We start from the raw sequence: 13758 nt of genomic DNA, 5'->3' as shown, positions 1-13758 counted from the left end.
TTTACAGAGATTGCGAACACAATTTTTTTGCCGATCATACGCATTAATGAGTTCGACTTTATCTTTTAAAGTTAAATGTTTACGAGAAGACATTGTGCACTTCACACGACAGTGAACAAAACTGAAACTGAAAAGACGAAAGGCCGACAAATCCCCCCCCCTGCACACACCGAATTCATCAGAAGTTTTACACGTGCCTTAAAATTCTTGAAAAGGGGTTTAGAACCGCGACGTAAACCGTGATAAAATTCAGAGAATCGGAAATAGAAAATAAACACTATTGAGGCAATACGGCCGACCGGGTTAGCCGAGTGGGTAAAGTACCTGCCCGGCAACCCAAAGGTCGCGGGTTCGATTCCCGCCTCGGGCTTGGATCAAAGTACTGCAAAAACCTTGGGAGGTGCAATATGGCCACAGAAGCCGATGCGCCAACAACTACCAAATAAAAAAAAAAAAAAAAAAAGAGGCAATACATGGAAGAAACGTTCCTAGAAAAAGGGCCGTGAGCTCACCCGCTGTTCGTTATGGGGAGATCAAATTAAGTGCTAATCTAAACGAAACAGTACAGATTGCCTGTTTGCGTCCGTTACAGAGAGTGTCCACTAGACAGAAGCTGAAAACACGTTAAAACCAATAGAGGAGAGTTGGGGAATTTGAAAATGTCCGTTAAAGAGAGGTGTCTGTTAGGAGAAGTTTCACTGTGTATATATATATATATATGTATATATTTTTTTTATGACTATTCTGTTTCATCTTTTTTTATGATATTTTATAATTTTATAAAAAGTACAGTATTGTGATATTATTTGTTTTATATTATAATATTTATCAGTCCAATTTGTTTGCCCTTAATACTTACATTCTTCTTTTAGGTTCATTGTGAGCTACATTCCAGGTGGCCAAACTGGTTTAAGGTTTTTTACTAAAGTTTTCACAACAGTTATTACAAAAACTGCTTCAAAAACATTGCCAGTCTGACAGTGATCAGGCCTTGAACCTGATCTTTATGTCTACCAAAGTGTTTAAAGTTCTTGTCATAGAGCTTCTTAAAGACCAACTTTCATATCTGTAAGGAGTATTAAATGGCATTAGTTTTTTATTTATTTTTGTTTTTTTGTGGAAGTATTTTTAAAGCAGCCAGCTTCCTTGAAAAATGAATGGTTTTCTGGACATCACTGTTACACATGTGCATGCAATTCTGTAGTTTTTTTTTGTTTATTTCTTGAAAATATCTGTAAAGCAGCCTGCTTCCATGCAAAATGAAGACTTATTTGGACCTCACTGTTATTGAAGTGTATATAAAAATCATCTATATTCAATGTATGTGCAATTCTATGTTTAAGAAAAAAATTGGCACCTTCCTTATAGTTATTATCAAACCAATGTTTCTTTTATATCCTTTTAGCATAATTTAAAAAAAAAAAAAAAAAATTCTTGGCTTGTTTCATACATTTTGTATATATTCTTCATAGATTCCATTAACCAGTTATGTTAAAAAATTTTTTTATAGTTGATATTTCTGTATGTACATACCAGTATAATTATTTCATTGAATATTTCTTTGTCCTGTTTCTGTTAATTAACAAAGAGATTAACTCTTAAAATAATCTTAATAAGATTGTTATATATTTAAGCAGTATTAACAGATTATGCATTGATGATGATTGTGGAAACAAGCAGAAAGTTACCTGAAAACCTGTCAGGAAACTGCAGTTACCAATCAAGGAGAAAAGCAATTGCAAAAAACTTGGTTTTTGCTTTAAAAAAAAAATAAGATTGAGAGCATTATATAACACTCTCTTAACATAATCAGATTTTTATAGAATATCACCAAAAGTTAATAAATTAAGAAAGTGAAGAAAAACTCCAGTCAACTTATGATATAATTTCATAAGAATATAAAATATTCTTATGACATTCATATTTTGAACAGGAACTGAGTCATCTGTACACCTGATTTCAAAGTAATACAGTCTTTCTAAAGAACTCAGGGTTGTAATTTAACCACAAAATAAATTTTTTTTTATGAATAGGAAAAGTTAGAAAGCAATAAACTAAGTGTATTGTTTTCTAACTTTTCACAGAAACATAAGATAAGTGCATTTAAAGACATTTTATTGAGGTGGATTTGCATTGTGTAGCATTCATATGCAAGGTACCGCACAATTGTATTTATTTCATTATTTTGGTATTTAATTTGTAATAGAGTATTTTTTTAAATGATTTTTCTCAATGCTCATTATAGTGGATTTTCACTGTATTTCGTTTTTTTTTTTTTTTTTTTTCTTTCTTTAATCTGATTCAAGGTATTAATGACTGAAAAATACTTTCCAAAATTATTTTAGTCATGGGTAGGAAAGCAACTTCTCCATTATAGTTTCTAATGAGGAATGAAGCTTTTGTGTTTACTGACACAGCTGCTAATTTTTGTGAAAAACTTTTCTGAAAGTAAGTTTTCTGAACAACGAGCAATACTTTCCCATGTAATTAATTCATTTATGGCATTGGGAAACTGCAAGTTGAACAAAACTTAATTCAGAAACCTTAGATCATTTGAATTCATGGTATATTGAAGACATCTCAAGCACTTTTATAATTTACTGTTCAAATGACATTCACAAATAAGATGATTCGTCTTTAAACTAAATAATCAGTTCTCACAGTGCCCTTGACACACACCAGCACTCCACATTATTCCAAATTTATTTTAGCTATGTCTACTGCTGGGTCAATGCTTTTCTGAAAATTCATCAAAAAATAAATAAATATAAGAATTGAATCGAATTGAATGAAAGAAACAAATTTTTAACTAATAGTTTATAAATTGTTAATAGTCAAATAAAAAACTTAAATATTAAGTTTATGTATTTATTAATACTCACCAAGTTAGCTTTGCCATAAATATAAGAGAAATCATGAAACATGTGTAACTGAACTAACAATATATATATATATATATATCACGATGAAATCAAAGCTAATAAATAAAAAAAACTGTCTTTTAAATCATAAAGAGCAGCTGCATTCTCTTTCCAGTTTAAAATAATTTGCCTTTTTTATTTTGTTTTGCTGTTTGTAGAAACAAAAATAATCAGTAATTGATGACTTGTGTTATTTATATACATTTTTTGTACTGTTTTTCGTGTGAATGTATCATGAGCACAAATATCTGTTGTATGGTTGGGAAGTAGATTAATATCTTTGTAAGCATATCCATTGCACCGTAAAAGGGTATTATGATCAATAGCTTAATGGATAATATTAGGTATAAAATACCCTTGGGTCATATTGTAAACAGGAGCTGAGTTATATATACACCTGATTTCAAATTAGCACATTCTAAAAATTAATAGATAATATCAGTTATGTAACCTATTTGTTACATTACCAGAAAACATTTATCTTAGGTAAAGCAGAAACCCAAGAACTTACATATTTCAAATATTACAACTAAACTCAACAATACATTTTAACTTAAATACTTTTGTGAGACAAAAATATACATTTTTATTTTTATCTCTGTACACTTTTGGTTGGAGGTATTAAAGAATATTCAGATGATTTGTGGGGAAACTTCAGACTTTTTGAAATATTCTCAGTCTGATCCAGAATGTAACACAACCTATTACAGAATTTTTTGTGAAAAAATTATTTCCAAGATATGCATTTTTGCCTTTAATAGTGGTTTCTAGGAATGCACAAAATCACATAACATAAGCTTAGTTTACACTATGTGTCAAACTTTAAATATTTTTTTTTGTTTATGTTTGTCTCAGAAGAATGAGTACAAGAAGACATTGTTTAGAGGTACAGCTCATTGAAATACATTGTTCAGAACTCTTGCTCGTTGCATTGCCATAAGGTTTCTAATTTTATAAAAATATGAAAAAAAAAATTAATAATGAAGAAAAGAATTCAAATCCGGTTTCTTCTAGATATACTACAATAAAATTACAGGGTTTCTCTTTTACTGGCACCCAGTAGATTAAAGAAAGATGTGCAAAAAAAAAAAAAAAAAAATTCGCTCATTTGAAAAATGCATACATTATTTGAGTGAACTAAGAAAAATCATGGCGTTCATGCCCTGCTGTAAGCCATATATTCTGAAGAGGTAATATGCTAGTTTACTTTTGCAGCAAGTTTTCTTTGCAGATACCTTGATGTGACAAAAAAGGTTGCATAAGGGAAAAAACTTGTCATACACTGTTGCAGGAGTGTCCATCCTGCAAGTCTCATGCAGCTTATTCATTCATATTGTGCAGTCCTCAACTGTATAGGTAGCTATAAGTGTTATGCATCCCCCAAGTTTAAAACTAGCTTGTTGCAAAATATAATTTTGCATTGACAGTATTTTTATGAAAATATCTGTTTTTAGTAGTGTTCAATTTTTCTGTATTGCTTTCTTATGACGTTTTATATTTTTCTCAGTACTTAATGATATTATTATAACTGTATAATAAGAATGTTATCAGTGTTATGTAACAGTTGTTGGATTTCCATATTTAATTATTAAATGTAAAAAAATTAAACTGTAAATATAAATGTTCTTGTTTATACTCTGGCATGACCACCAAGTAGATGGGTTTACAATAAATTATGAATACAATCATTAATTGTATTTAGCAGTCATGGGCTGCAACCACGGTCCTCTCGAAGAGCGTGTGCAACAGCACTCTCACTTCTGACCATTGGCTTCATCAGACCTAATTGTTGATAACAAAAAAAAAAAAAAAAAAATTGCTATTTTGAAGAAAAAAAAAAAGTACAATTAGTGGTATGGAACTGTTTTTGTGGCTTGCAACCGACTTCTCGTGAGAACCCATGCAGTCCTGCTAGCTTCAGTTCATATATGTTTTGGCCCCTATCCAAAAGGTTGGAAGCTCCTGCACTATTATATGTGGTTCAGTTACTTTCATTGTTTACTCTTTGGAGGAATAAATAATCTCTTTTTGATTGTTTATAATAGCTCCTTTTTTTTTTGGTATGCATAACTAGCAAATAATACTAAATAAAATATTACAGGGTAGAGTTAGAAAGTTTTGAAATGTGTACATTATACAAGGACAGTATATAAATATGTACAGCATACAAACATATATGTACCTGTAGAAATATGAGCAGTTTATTCATGAGTGTATCCAATTCACTTTATTCAGACCTAATGCTACCTTTTATTATCTGCAATCAAAACACCAGTCCGTGTATTGGAACTCTTTTCCACCTCCATAAGGCAGTTGCGTGAAGATCAGTCAAAGGACAAGGTGAAGACCTCCTGCACTTTATGATACTGGAGGTCTTGAACAACAAGGTACAGTAAATGCTTGATTATCTGGGATCTCTATGTCCCACAGAACTTGGATGACAACAAGAAATATGTTCCTGTGAACATGATCCTTGAATTTCCCAAGAAACCTTATTCCCAGTTTATTTCTGCTTGTTATCTCACTCTAATCATATTTCAGTAATCCTTTGGTTTTGCTACTCTGTAGTTAATTTTAATATTCTTCAAGTTTTTATTCATTTATTGATAAACATGTGCAATTAAAATGGAAAAGAGTTGTTCTTTCTAGTGTACAAGAATTAGAGCTCATCAGTAAACATGGAAAAGATGCTAAAGTATCAACTTAGAGAGAGAGAGAGTACAGTGTTGATGATCAAACTATACATGAGATATTAAAAATTATGAATAATTGCATTTTATGCAGTTTTTGGTGGTACGTTGTAGTATACTTTTATAAATATGAATATGTATGTAGAGTAATTTGTTTTTGTCATGTTATAATTGGGAAGCTACTGTATCATCACGATAAGCTGGTATCAGGTGGTTGTGCTGTCAACAGGCACCTTTGTGGAGATTTGCTTCATTACCTCTGAAATGTTAGCTTGAGACATCCCCATTTGTGGTATGTAGGCAACTGGGTGTTTCATTATGATAGTCACATTGCATCAGTCACTTCTTGCCAAGTATCTTGCAAAGGCATACAGTTTCTGTTTTGTGACCACTTCATTCACCAATTCTTGTCAAAAAAAAATTCTGAAGGAAAAGCAGTTTAACTCAATACAGGAGTTACAATGTGCTCGTTTGAAATACATGCTGAAGGAAGTTTTAAATTATTCACTCTTACTATCATATAGTTTTGGGTATTAGTTATGACTAGTGTAAACCTTATTTCTCATTCAAAAGACAATTCGCAGTACTATATAACTAACTCAGTATGCCCGAACTAGCTAACCTGTCACTGTAGTAATATTTCATTGAGAATTGTGCTACATTTGTGCAACGAATTACTTTAGTGTAATCCTATTGGTATGATGAGTTAGGGCTTCATCCTGCATAACATATTCTTGTACACTTCATGATAAAATGATCTTATATTTTAACACTATAAAATAACTGGATCACTCACAATAACATCAGAGTTATTCTACAAACTTGATACTACATTGCAGATTATCCTTATTTTGTGCTGTGTTTGCTTAATAAATGACTAATAGAGCCAAAAGGATTTCCTTAGTGATTTGGAAGAATATTATCAGAGAGAAAAATTACATTTTCTTTTAAACATAATCTTTAACAGCTCCCTTTATATATTGTGTTCATCAAAATAGACAGATAGAATAGAAAAATAAACTGTATTGTTGTCTTTGAGTAAAGTTTGTTAATATTTATAATACACCCCAACAGCATTTCATGAATCTGGCATATCACTTGACAATGCAAATCTTCTAAAGACAGCCTGAAGTTAATATTCACAAATAATGCAAATAACTTAAATTGGAATTTAAAAAAAAAAATTAGTTTGAAATTTAGATATTCCAAGGTGCTTCTTTACTTCTAGGCTTGCCTAGATAACATCATTGTGTTCAAAAAAAAATTTAATGGATATTAACATTTGTTTTAAAGATGAATTGCACAATGTCATAATGAAATGTTTTCTAAGAAACTAGGCATAAAAGCACATTTTATTGGTATAGAAATGTTTTATATAATTGTATATATGCAACTTTTTATCAATAGAAGAAAGTTTTGTATATTATTTTGATGTATTAAATTATTTAATGCTTGAAAGAAGCATCTTGTTTAATTTTTTATTTTATTTCATATGGTTTTTATCTGAGTTCAGTTGGATTAATTTACATTTATATCACCATTCAGTATTCAGTGGATGGTTGTTATTTTATGATTTCCATTTGTCTTATTTGATAGAATCCTAGACTAAATTACTTAATGCTTTGATTCAAGGTTTATGGAATTGTTTAACAGTAATATTACTATGAATAAACACTATTCCACATGAATTGACAAATTATCATATCATAAATAAGGGTTGTATAATCTCAACATCACTTAGTTAATAGTTTACATTTACATTCAGTTAGATAGTATGAACCAGAGCTGTAATGTTCAGCACATGTTCAACTGTGCTGGACACAGTTGAACATGTGCTGTACAGGGTCAGAAATAATGTACTTTTTGAGTCCAATGAGGCATTCACAGATAAATATCAGTCTCCCATTCAAACATGCCTGAAATCATTACATTACCCCTGTATAACCCCCCTTCCCTTATGTAGTAGGATTTAAAAGCCTCATAATATCACATGCCTACATGCTGCAATTGGAAATGTAATTTGTTAGATCAGGCAACCTGTTTCCAGTCATCTAGTAGCTCTGTTCATATACCTGCTGAAGTCACGCTTGCTTGTGATGTGCTATCAGCTACAACAGCCCAACTACTAGTGTCCAACACGTGGTCCATGATTAAATGGGTCATGCTACACCCCCGTGTTGCATTGTATGGTCGGTTTCTGCACTGTCTATTCCATTAGGCAGAATATTGGGTCCTCCTCTTGCTGCTTTAGTCAACACCATGTGGCTGATTTGTGTGGGATCTCTGGCTAGTGGTTCTTCTATGGTTGATCTATTTGATACACAAGACAACTGTATAGGAATGCTAGACATAGGCAGCCATTTCTGAGACACTTGTATTCACACATATCTTACACCCACATTAATAACGTCTACTCTGGTATTTCTTTCCTTACTGGGGTTTACAGAAAACTCATTGAAAAATTGTCCCCCCCCCAACATCAAGGCCAGTTTAGATAGGGATTTGACTTTGAGTCCTGAAATCTTGCAGTCCCCAAGACTACACTTGAACCTAACTGCATCAGAAACATTCTCTGCCTGCCTCACAATTATCCCCTAGAATTCACTAATTGCATTATCAGATGCATCCAACAGTTTAGGCATTGAAATAATCGCTCTTAAACCATGTGAAATTAATAATGCTGGAACTCTAGCATATTAGATAACTATTGCTGTTTATCATAACAACAATAACAAAAAAAAAAAAAAGAAAACTAATTAATGAATCAACCAAATTAATTAAACAAGGAAATCCACCCAGCTCGCAGGAAGAGCTCAGCCCATTGTGAGGTTGGCATGATGATGTTACCTATGTTATGCAACCCCTAAGACAAAGCAGACTCCCAAATAAGAAACTGAAATTAATAAATGAGTTGTTCAGTGTATCTATTATATGGAAATTTGCTTTTGTCCTAGGGAATGGATTTCTTCAGTTTTTGTGCAACATAGGTTAAATCATTGTGCCAAACCTCTCAAAGGGCTGAGGATCTCTTTCCATAGCCTAGGTAGGTTTTCCTTGTTTAATTTAGTTTGTTTGATAATAGTGCAGTTCCTGTACTATTTTCACATGCCTTGAGTGATTTTTTTCAATTAAACTTTGTTGATTTGGATAAGTATACCATGCAAGTTTTCAGTTTTGTTTTTCTTATTTGAAGATACCTCCCCACTTCATTTTCCATTACCACCCAGCAGTATATTTTGCAATTATCTAGGTAGTGCTGGAGATCATTCTAAAATCTGCCAGGTATCTCAGGTAAAGATATAGACCCTCTGATGCAGTTCCAAGAGTTACTTCAGATACCCCCACCTTGGTACCCTTCCCTTTTACTCCTGTGTTATTTCTGCAGGCACCACAAGGTCCCAAAGACTCCAGTGACTAGCAGCCAGCCAACCAAACCAAGCTCCAGCTGTTAATACTCAGTTCCCCCCCCCATTCCCATCATAATCCTATGAAGATCACTCTATATTCAAAATCAGAGAGAAGCCACATCATTCGGTTTTCTTTCAAGCTGCATAATTTTTCTTATTCTTATAATTTTTATATAATTTTTCTTATTCTTATAATTCTTATAATTTTTCTGTAGGCAAAAGTGATCACATATTATCCAACTCTGGGTAACAGTAATTTTTAAGGGCATTCAGCTCTCACAGATGTCGAACACCGAACAATCACAGCATTTTTTCTTTAATGCTTGTTGCTGAAATAAAGTCATTCTCTGGAGGTGAATATGTTCTGTGCACTTCTGTAGTCTTATTACTCCGTGTCTATTACCAACCAGGGTAGTGTGCTGCCTTTTATACTTATATCACATCTATTTTGTATAGACTGCTTCAAGTTGTGCACATGATTGGATATCAATCATGATAACCGCGAATACAGATACCGCAAATAGCTGGGGTTTACTGTATATACAGTGAAACTTCTAACGGACACCTCTCGTTAACGGACATCTCTCTACAACGGACATTTTCAAATTCCCCAACTCACCTCCATTGGTTTTAACGTGTTTGCAGCTTCTGTCTAGCGGACAATCTCTGTAACGGACGCGGACAGGCAATCTGCACTGTTTCGTTTAGATTAGCACTTAATTTGATCTCCCCATAACGGACAGCGGGCGAGCTCACGGCCCATTTTCTAGGAACGTTTCTTCCACGTATTGCCTCAATCGTGTGTTTATTTTATATTTCCGATTCTCTGAATTTTATCAAGGTTTACGTTGCGGTTCTAAACCCTTTTTCAAGAATTTTAAGGCACATGTAAAACTTCTGATGAATTCGGTGTGTGCAGGGGGGGGGGGGAATATGGTCGGCCTTTTGTCTTTTCAGTTTCAGTTTTCAGTTTTGTTCAGTCGTGTGAAGTGCACAATGTCTTCTCGTAAACATTTAACTTTAAAAGATAAAGTCGAACTCATTAATGCGTATGATTGGCAAAAAAATTGTGTTCGCAATCTCTGTAAAATTCAAAATCGGGAAGACGCAGGTAAGCGACATCCTAAAGAAAAAAAATGAACTGCTCAAACAATTTTGGCAACACGTAAATGATCAGGTTCAAAAATCATTCCCGAAAACTGTTGGACTTCAAATTTGTCGTGCATGTGCTAAAAAAAATTCCCATTAATGGGCCTATTATTAGGGAAAAGGCTTTGGAGCGTGCGAAATCTATGGGAGTAAATGAGTTCAAAACTTCTGCGGGATGGCTAGACAAGTTCAAAACTCGGCATAAAATTTCTTGGAAAACCGTAAGTGGTGAAGGTGGATCTGTTGATACTGGGGTTGTAACAGAGTGGACCGTCAAATTGGAAGATTTATGTCGTGATTTTGAAGCTAAGGATATTTACAACTGTGACGAAACGGTTGTTTTTTTAAAGCTCTTCCTGAAAACACGAGTCTAAAAAACGAAAAGTGCCAGTGCGGAAAAATTTCTAAGGAACGCTTGACTGTACTATTGTGTACAAATATGCTGGGAGACTTTGAACAACCTCTTGTTATAGGAAAACCACAAAATCCTCGTTGTTTCAAGGGCATAAAGTTGAATCTTTTGAATATTGACTGGAAGTCTAATAAAAAAGCGTGGATGACACGAGATATCATGAGCGAATGGATAAGTCACTTTAACCAAAACATGATTCGTCAAAACAGAAAAATTATTCTTTTCATGGATAATGCTGCATCTCACCCGCACATTGAGTTGTCCAACATTCAAATTATTTTTCTGCCACCAAACATCTGCAGAGTGTCAGCCCTTGGATCAAGGGATAATAAAAAAAAAATTAATTTCACTACAGAAAACGTGTTTTAAGACATCTCATTGCAAACATGAACGATGTAACGTGTGAGTGATCTTGCAAAGAAAATCAGCATCCTAGATGCGATTCAGTGGATTTCCTCTTCAGTAAACGCAATTAGAAAACAAACTGTCGTGAACTGTTTTGTAAAGTCTGGCTATCTCAAACACAAAAATTGAAGTTGTGAACAGCAATGTGGAGCACCAAGAAGAACAAGAACTTCAACATCTATTGATAATGTACGATACTTCCGCTACAAGTGACCCTGGCTACGAAGATATATACTCAAACCTCACTGCAGAAGATGGTGCTCTAGATATCAACGACATTATCATCTATATTTTTCAAGAAGTTCCTCATGAGGATGAAGAAATGGAAGGAGGTCATTCTGTCGAAGAACATATTAACGACGAACCACCGATGAAAATAGAAGAAGCGCTCATACAAATCAATCGTTTAAAAATGTTTTTCGCCACTGAAGAAGATACTGAAGGACTTTCGATGGTTTCTTCACTCCAAACAAATGTTGAAAACAAAATTATCAGCCGGAAGAAGGTGCAGAAGAAAATAAGTGATTACTGTATGTATTTTTCTTAAGATAGTCATAATATGCATAGCACAATTGTATGTATATTATTTACAAAAATACAGTATTGTGCAAAATCTGTATATATTTTAATTTAATTTTACATTAAACGTTTAACGATTTTTCTTTCTTTTTTTCTCCCTTAGACTTCTTGTTAGTGGACACTTCTCTCTAACGGACACATTTTCGTTCCCCATGGCTGTCCGTTAAAGGGAAGTTTCACTGTATATATATATATATATATTTATTATTATTTTTTTTTTTTCCCGCGATTTGTAAAATTTGGCGCCCCGGGAAATGGCGCTTCTAGCTCGTGCCTTAATCCTGCACTGGGTAAGGTGCGTTTTTAATACCTCAGTAACAAGATACCACAATATTCAATATCAAATAAATCATTAAAATAAGGAAAACAAGCGAAAGTCAACCTCAGCAATGCAAACACGCAACTCTCCATTCATGGAAGTGCATGCCCATACCCCCCAAAGCATGAGTGCTACTTTCACAATAAATGGAAGGCAACTCACAAGCACCACCTCTTCATGGACACATGAGCGCTTGTGAGGATTGTATTTTAGTCGTTGCCTATAGCCAAATGTCAATGAATGTTCTTATACAATTTAAACACAGAAAAAAAAGACTAAACAAATCAGAAAGCACGCCATGGCCACTGCCCTCTGTAGGATAAATAAGAAAACATCAATAAACAAATGTAAATTTGAAAGCTGACAGCCAATCGACAGGTCAAAATCAAATGCGAATATTCAATTAATTAACATAAATCAAAATTCAATAATAGTAAGTCAAGTAATTGTAATTTTAAAATGAAGTTCTATCCTAAGATTAGTTATTGTGATTGGCATGGCTGATTGCTTAGATGGACTTATTTTTCCATTGGGAAGTAGAACAGGGTTTAGACTTAATTTCGAAGAGTTATGAAAAACCTCTATTCTTCTGGTAAACGTTCACTTTCTAGACCATTAAGCAATCCATCAAAGTGAATCTTTCACATTAAAATATGAAGAATGCTCTTTTTTTCGGTTACATACAGATATAATTTTTCTTTTTTTTTGTGGTAAATCCCATTCTTTCAGCCTGGATCCCAATAGCTTTCCCCGTACCTTAGACAGATTTAAATTATGCAGAGCATTGTTTAACTTACTTTCAGTTATAAGATGAGGCTTATTTGGGTCTGCATCCGTATTCTGATTCAGGGCTCGTTTCCATTGGGTCATCTGTGTTTTTTTTTAAGACATGCAAAAAAAAAGAACACTAAACCACGTTACAAAATGCAGCAAGACTACTGTCTTTTAAGGCTGAACTCGATAAGGTGCGATTCTGCTACGTATCAAGCCAATCTAAAAATAAAATGAAAAAACTGAAATAAAACAGCGTTCATCCCCAGCAGTACAGATGCACACCCAAGCTCAAAGAATGGGCACCACTTTTTGTAAATACCAGGGACATTCAATAAATTATCTATCTAAGGTACTTCCCATAGTTATATTTCAGTGATTCATGATTTATCTGTTCCTACATATCTCAACGTGAATCACAGTCACTAATTTTGATCCCATTTTTTAGAGGTTGTGCTGCTGTAACAGAAAGAAGGAAGATACCAGTATCAAATTATGGATTTTCTGAAATTGGAGCATGGTTCAGTCATCAAATTTCTCACCAAAGAAGGAAATGGGCCAAAGGCAATTCATGAAAGGATGGTGGCTGTGTATGGCAACAGTGCACCTTAAGAGAACCAGGTGTGAAATTCTGGTCAAAATTCAAGTGGGGTATAGGGTCCATCGAAGATGATTCGTGTCCAGAAAGGCCTGTGACAGCGACCACTCCAGAAATGTGCCAGGCTGTGGGAACCCATGTGCTGAATTACAGACATTTAAAGGCCCAAAATTTCTAGGGAATATGATATTATTATTATTAGCCATATGGTGCAAGAAAGCCTGAGGCTTATTTGCACCAACCAAAAAAAATTTCTCCGTCACACTGAGAGAGAGAGAAAGAATGGAATCACCAAGAAAGAAAAGAATGATGATATCCAGCTCAGGACCCTGGGTGTGCCAAGCCCATACTCACCAGATGCGAGCCCCTGGGGAAAACATATCTGAGGGAACGGTTATAGCCATCCTCCGTGAATATTTTTTGGGATGACTAAGATCAGTGCAAGGTGAGTCCCCAGAGTTCTGATCCCTGTGCAGAAGCAATTCAGATTACGATGTTGTGAGGAGA

General features: G+C 33.9%; 1 protein-coding gene across 1 annotated transcript in view; it reads left to right on the top strand.

Annotated features, from left to right (window-relative positions):
• Positions 1-1108, top strand: part of LOC150076107 (uncharacterized) — a 92818-nt gene extending 91710 nt beyond the window's left edge. Inside the window, exon 6 of the mRNA XM_090387668.1 lies at positions 873-1108. Coding sequence (XP_090243794.1) covers positions 873-978 — 106 coding nt within the window. The 3' untranslated portion in view covers positions 979-1108. The remainder of the gene's footprint in view (positions 1-872) is intronic.
• Positions 1109-13758: the final 12650 nt, after the last annotated feature.

The sequence above is a fragment of the Mastigoproctus giganteus genome, chromosome 13 (assembly GCF_048544385.1).
Source record: "Mastigoproctus giganteus isolate SK-2022 chromosome 13, ASM4854438v1, whole genome shotgun sequence".
In the NCBI taxonomy this organism is placed as follows: Eukaryota; Metazoa; Arthropoda; class Arachnida; order Uropygi; family Thelyphonidae; genus Mastigoproctus; species Mastigoproctus giganteus.
Note: the sequence above shows the minus strand (reverse complement) of the source record. Positions and strands in the feature narration are given on the sequence as shown.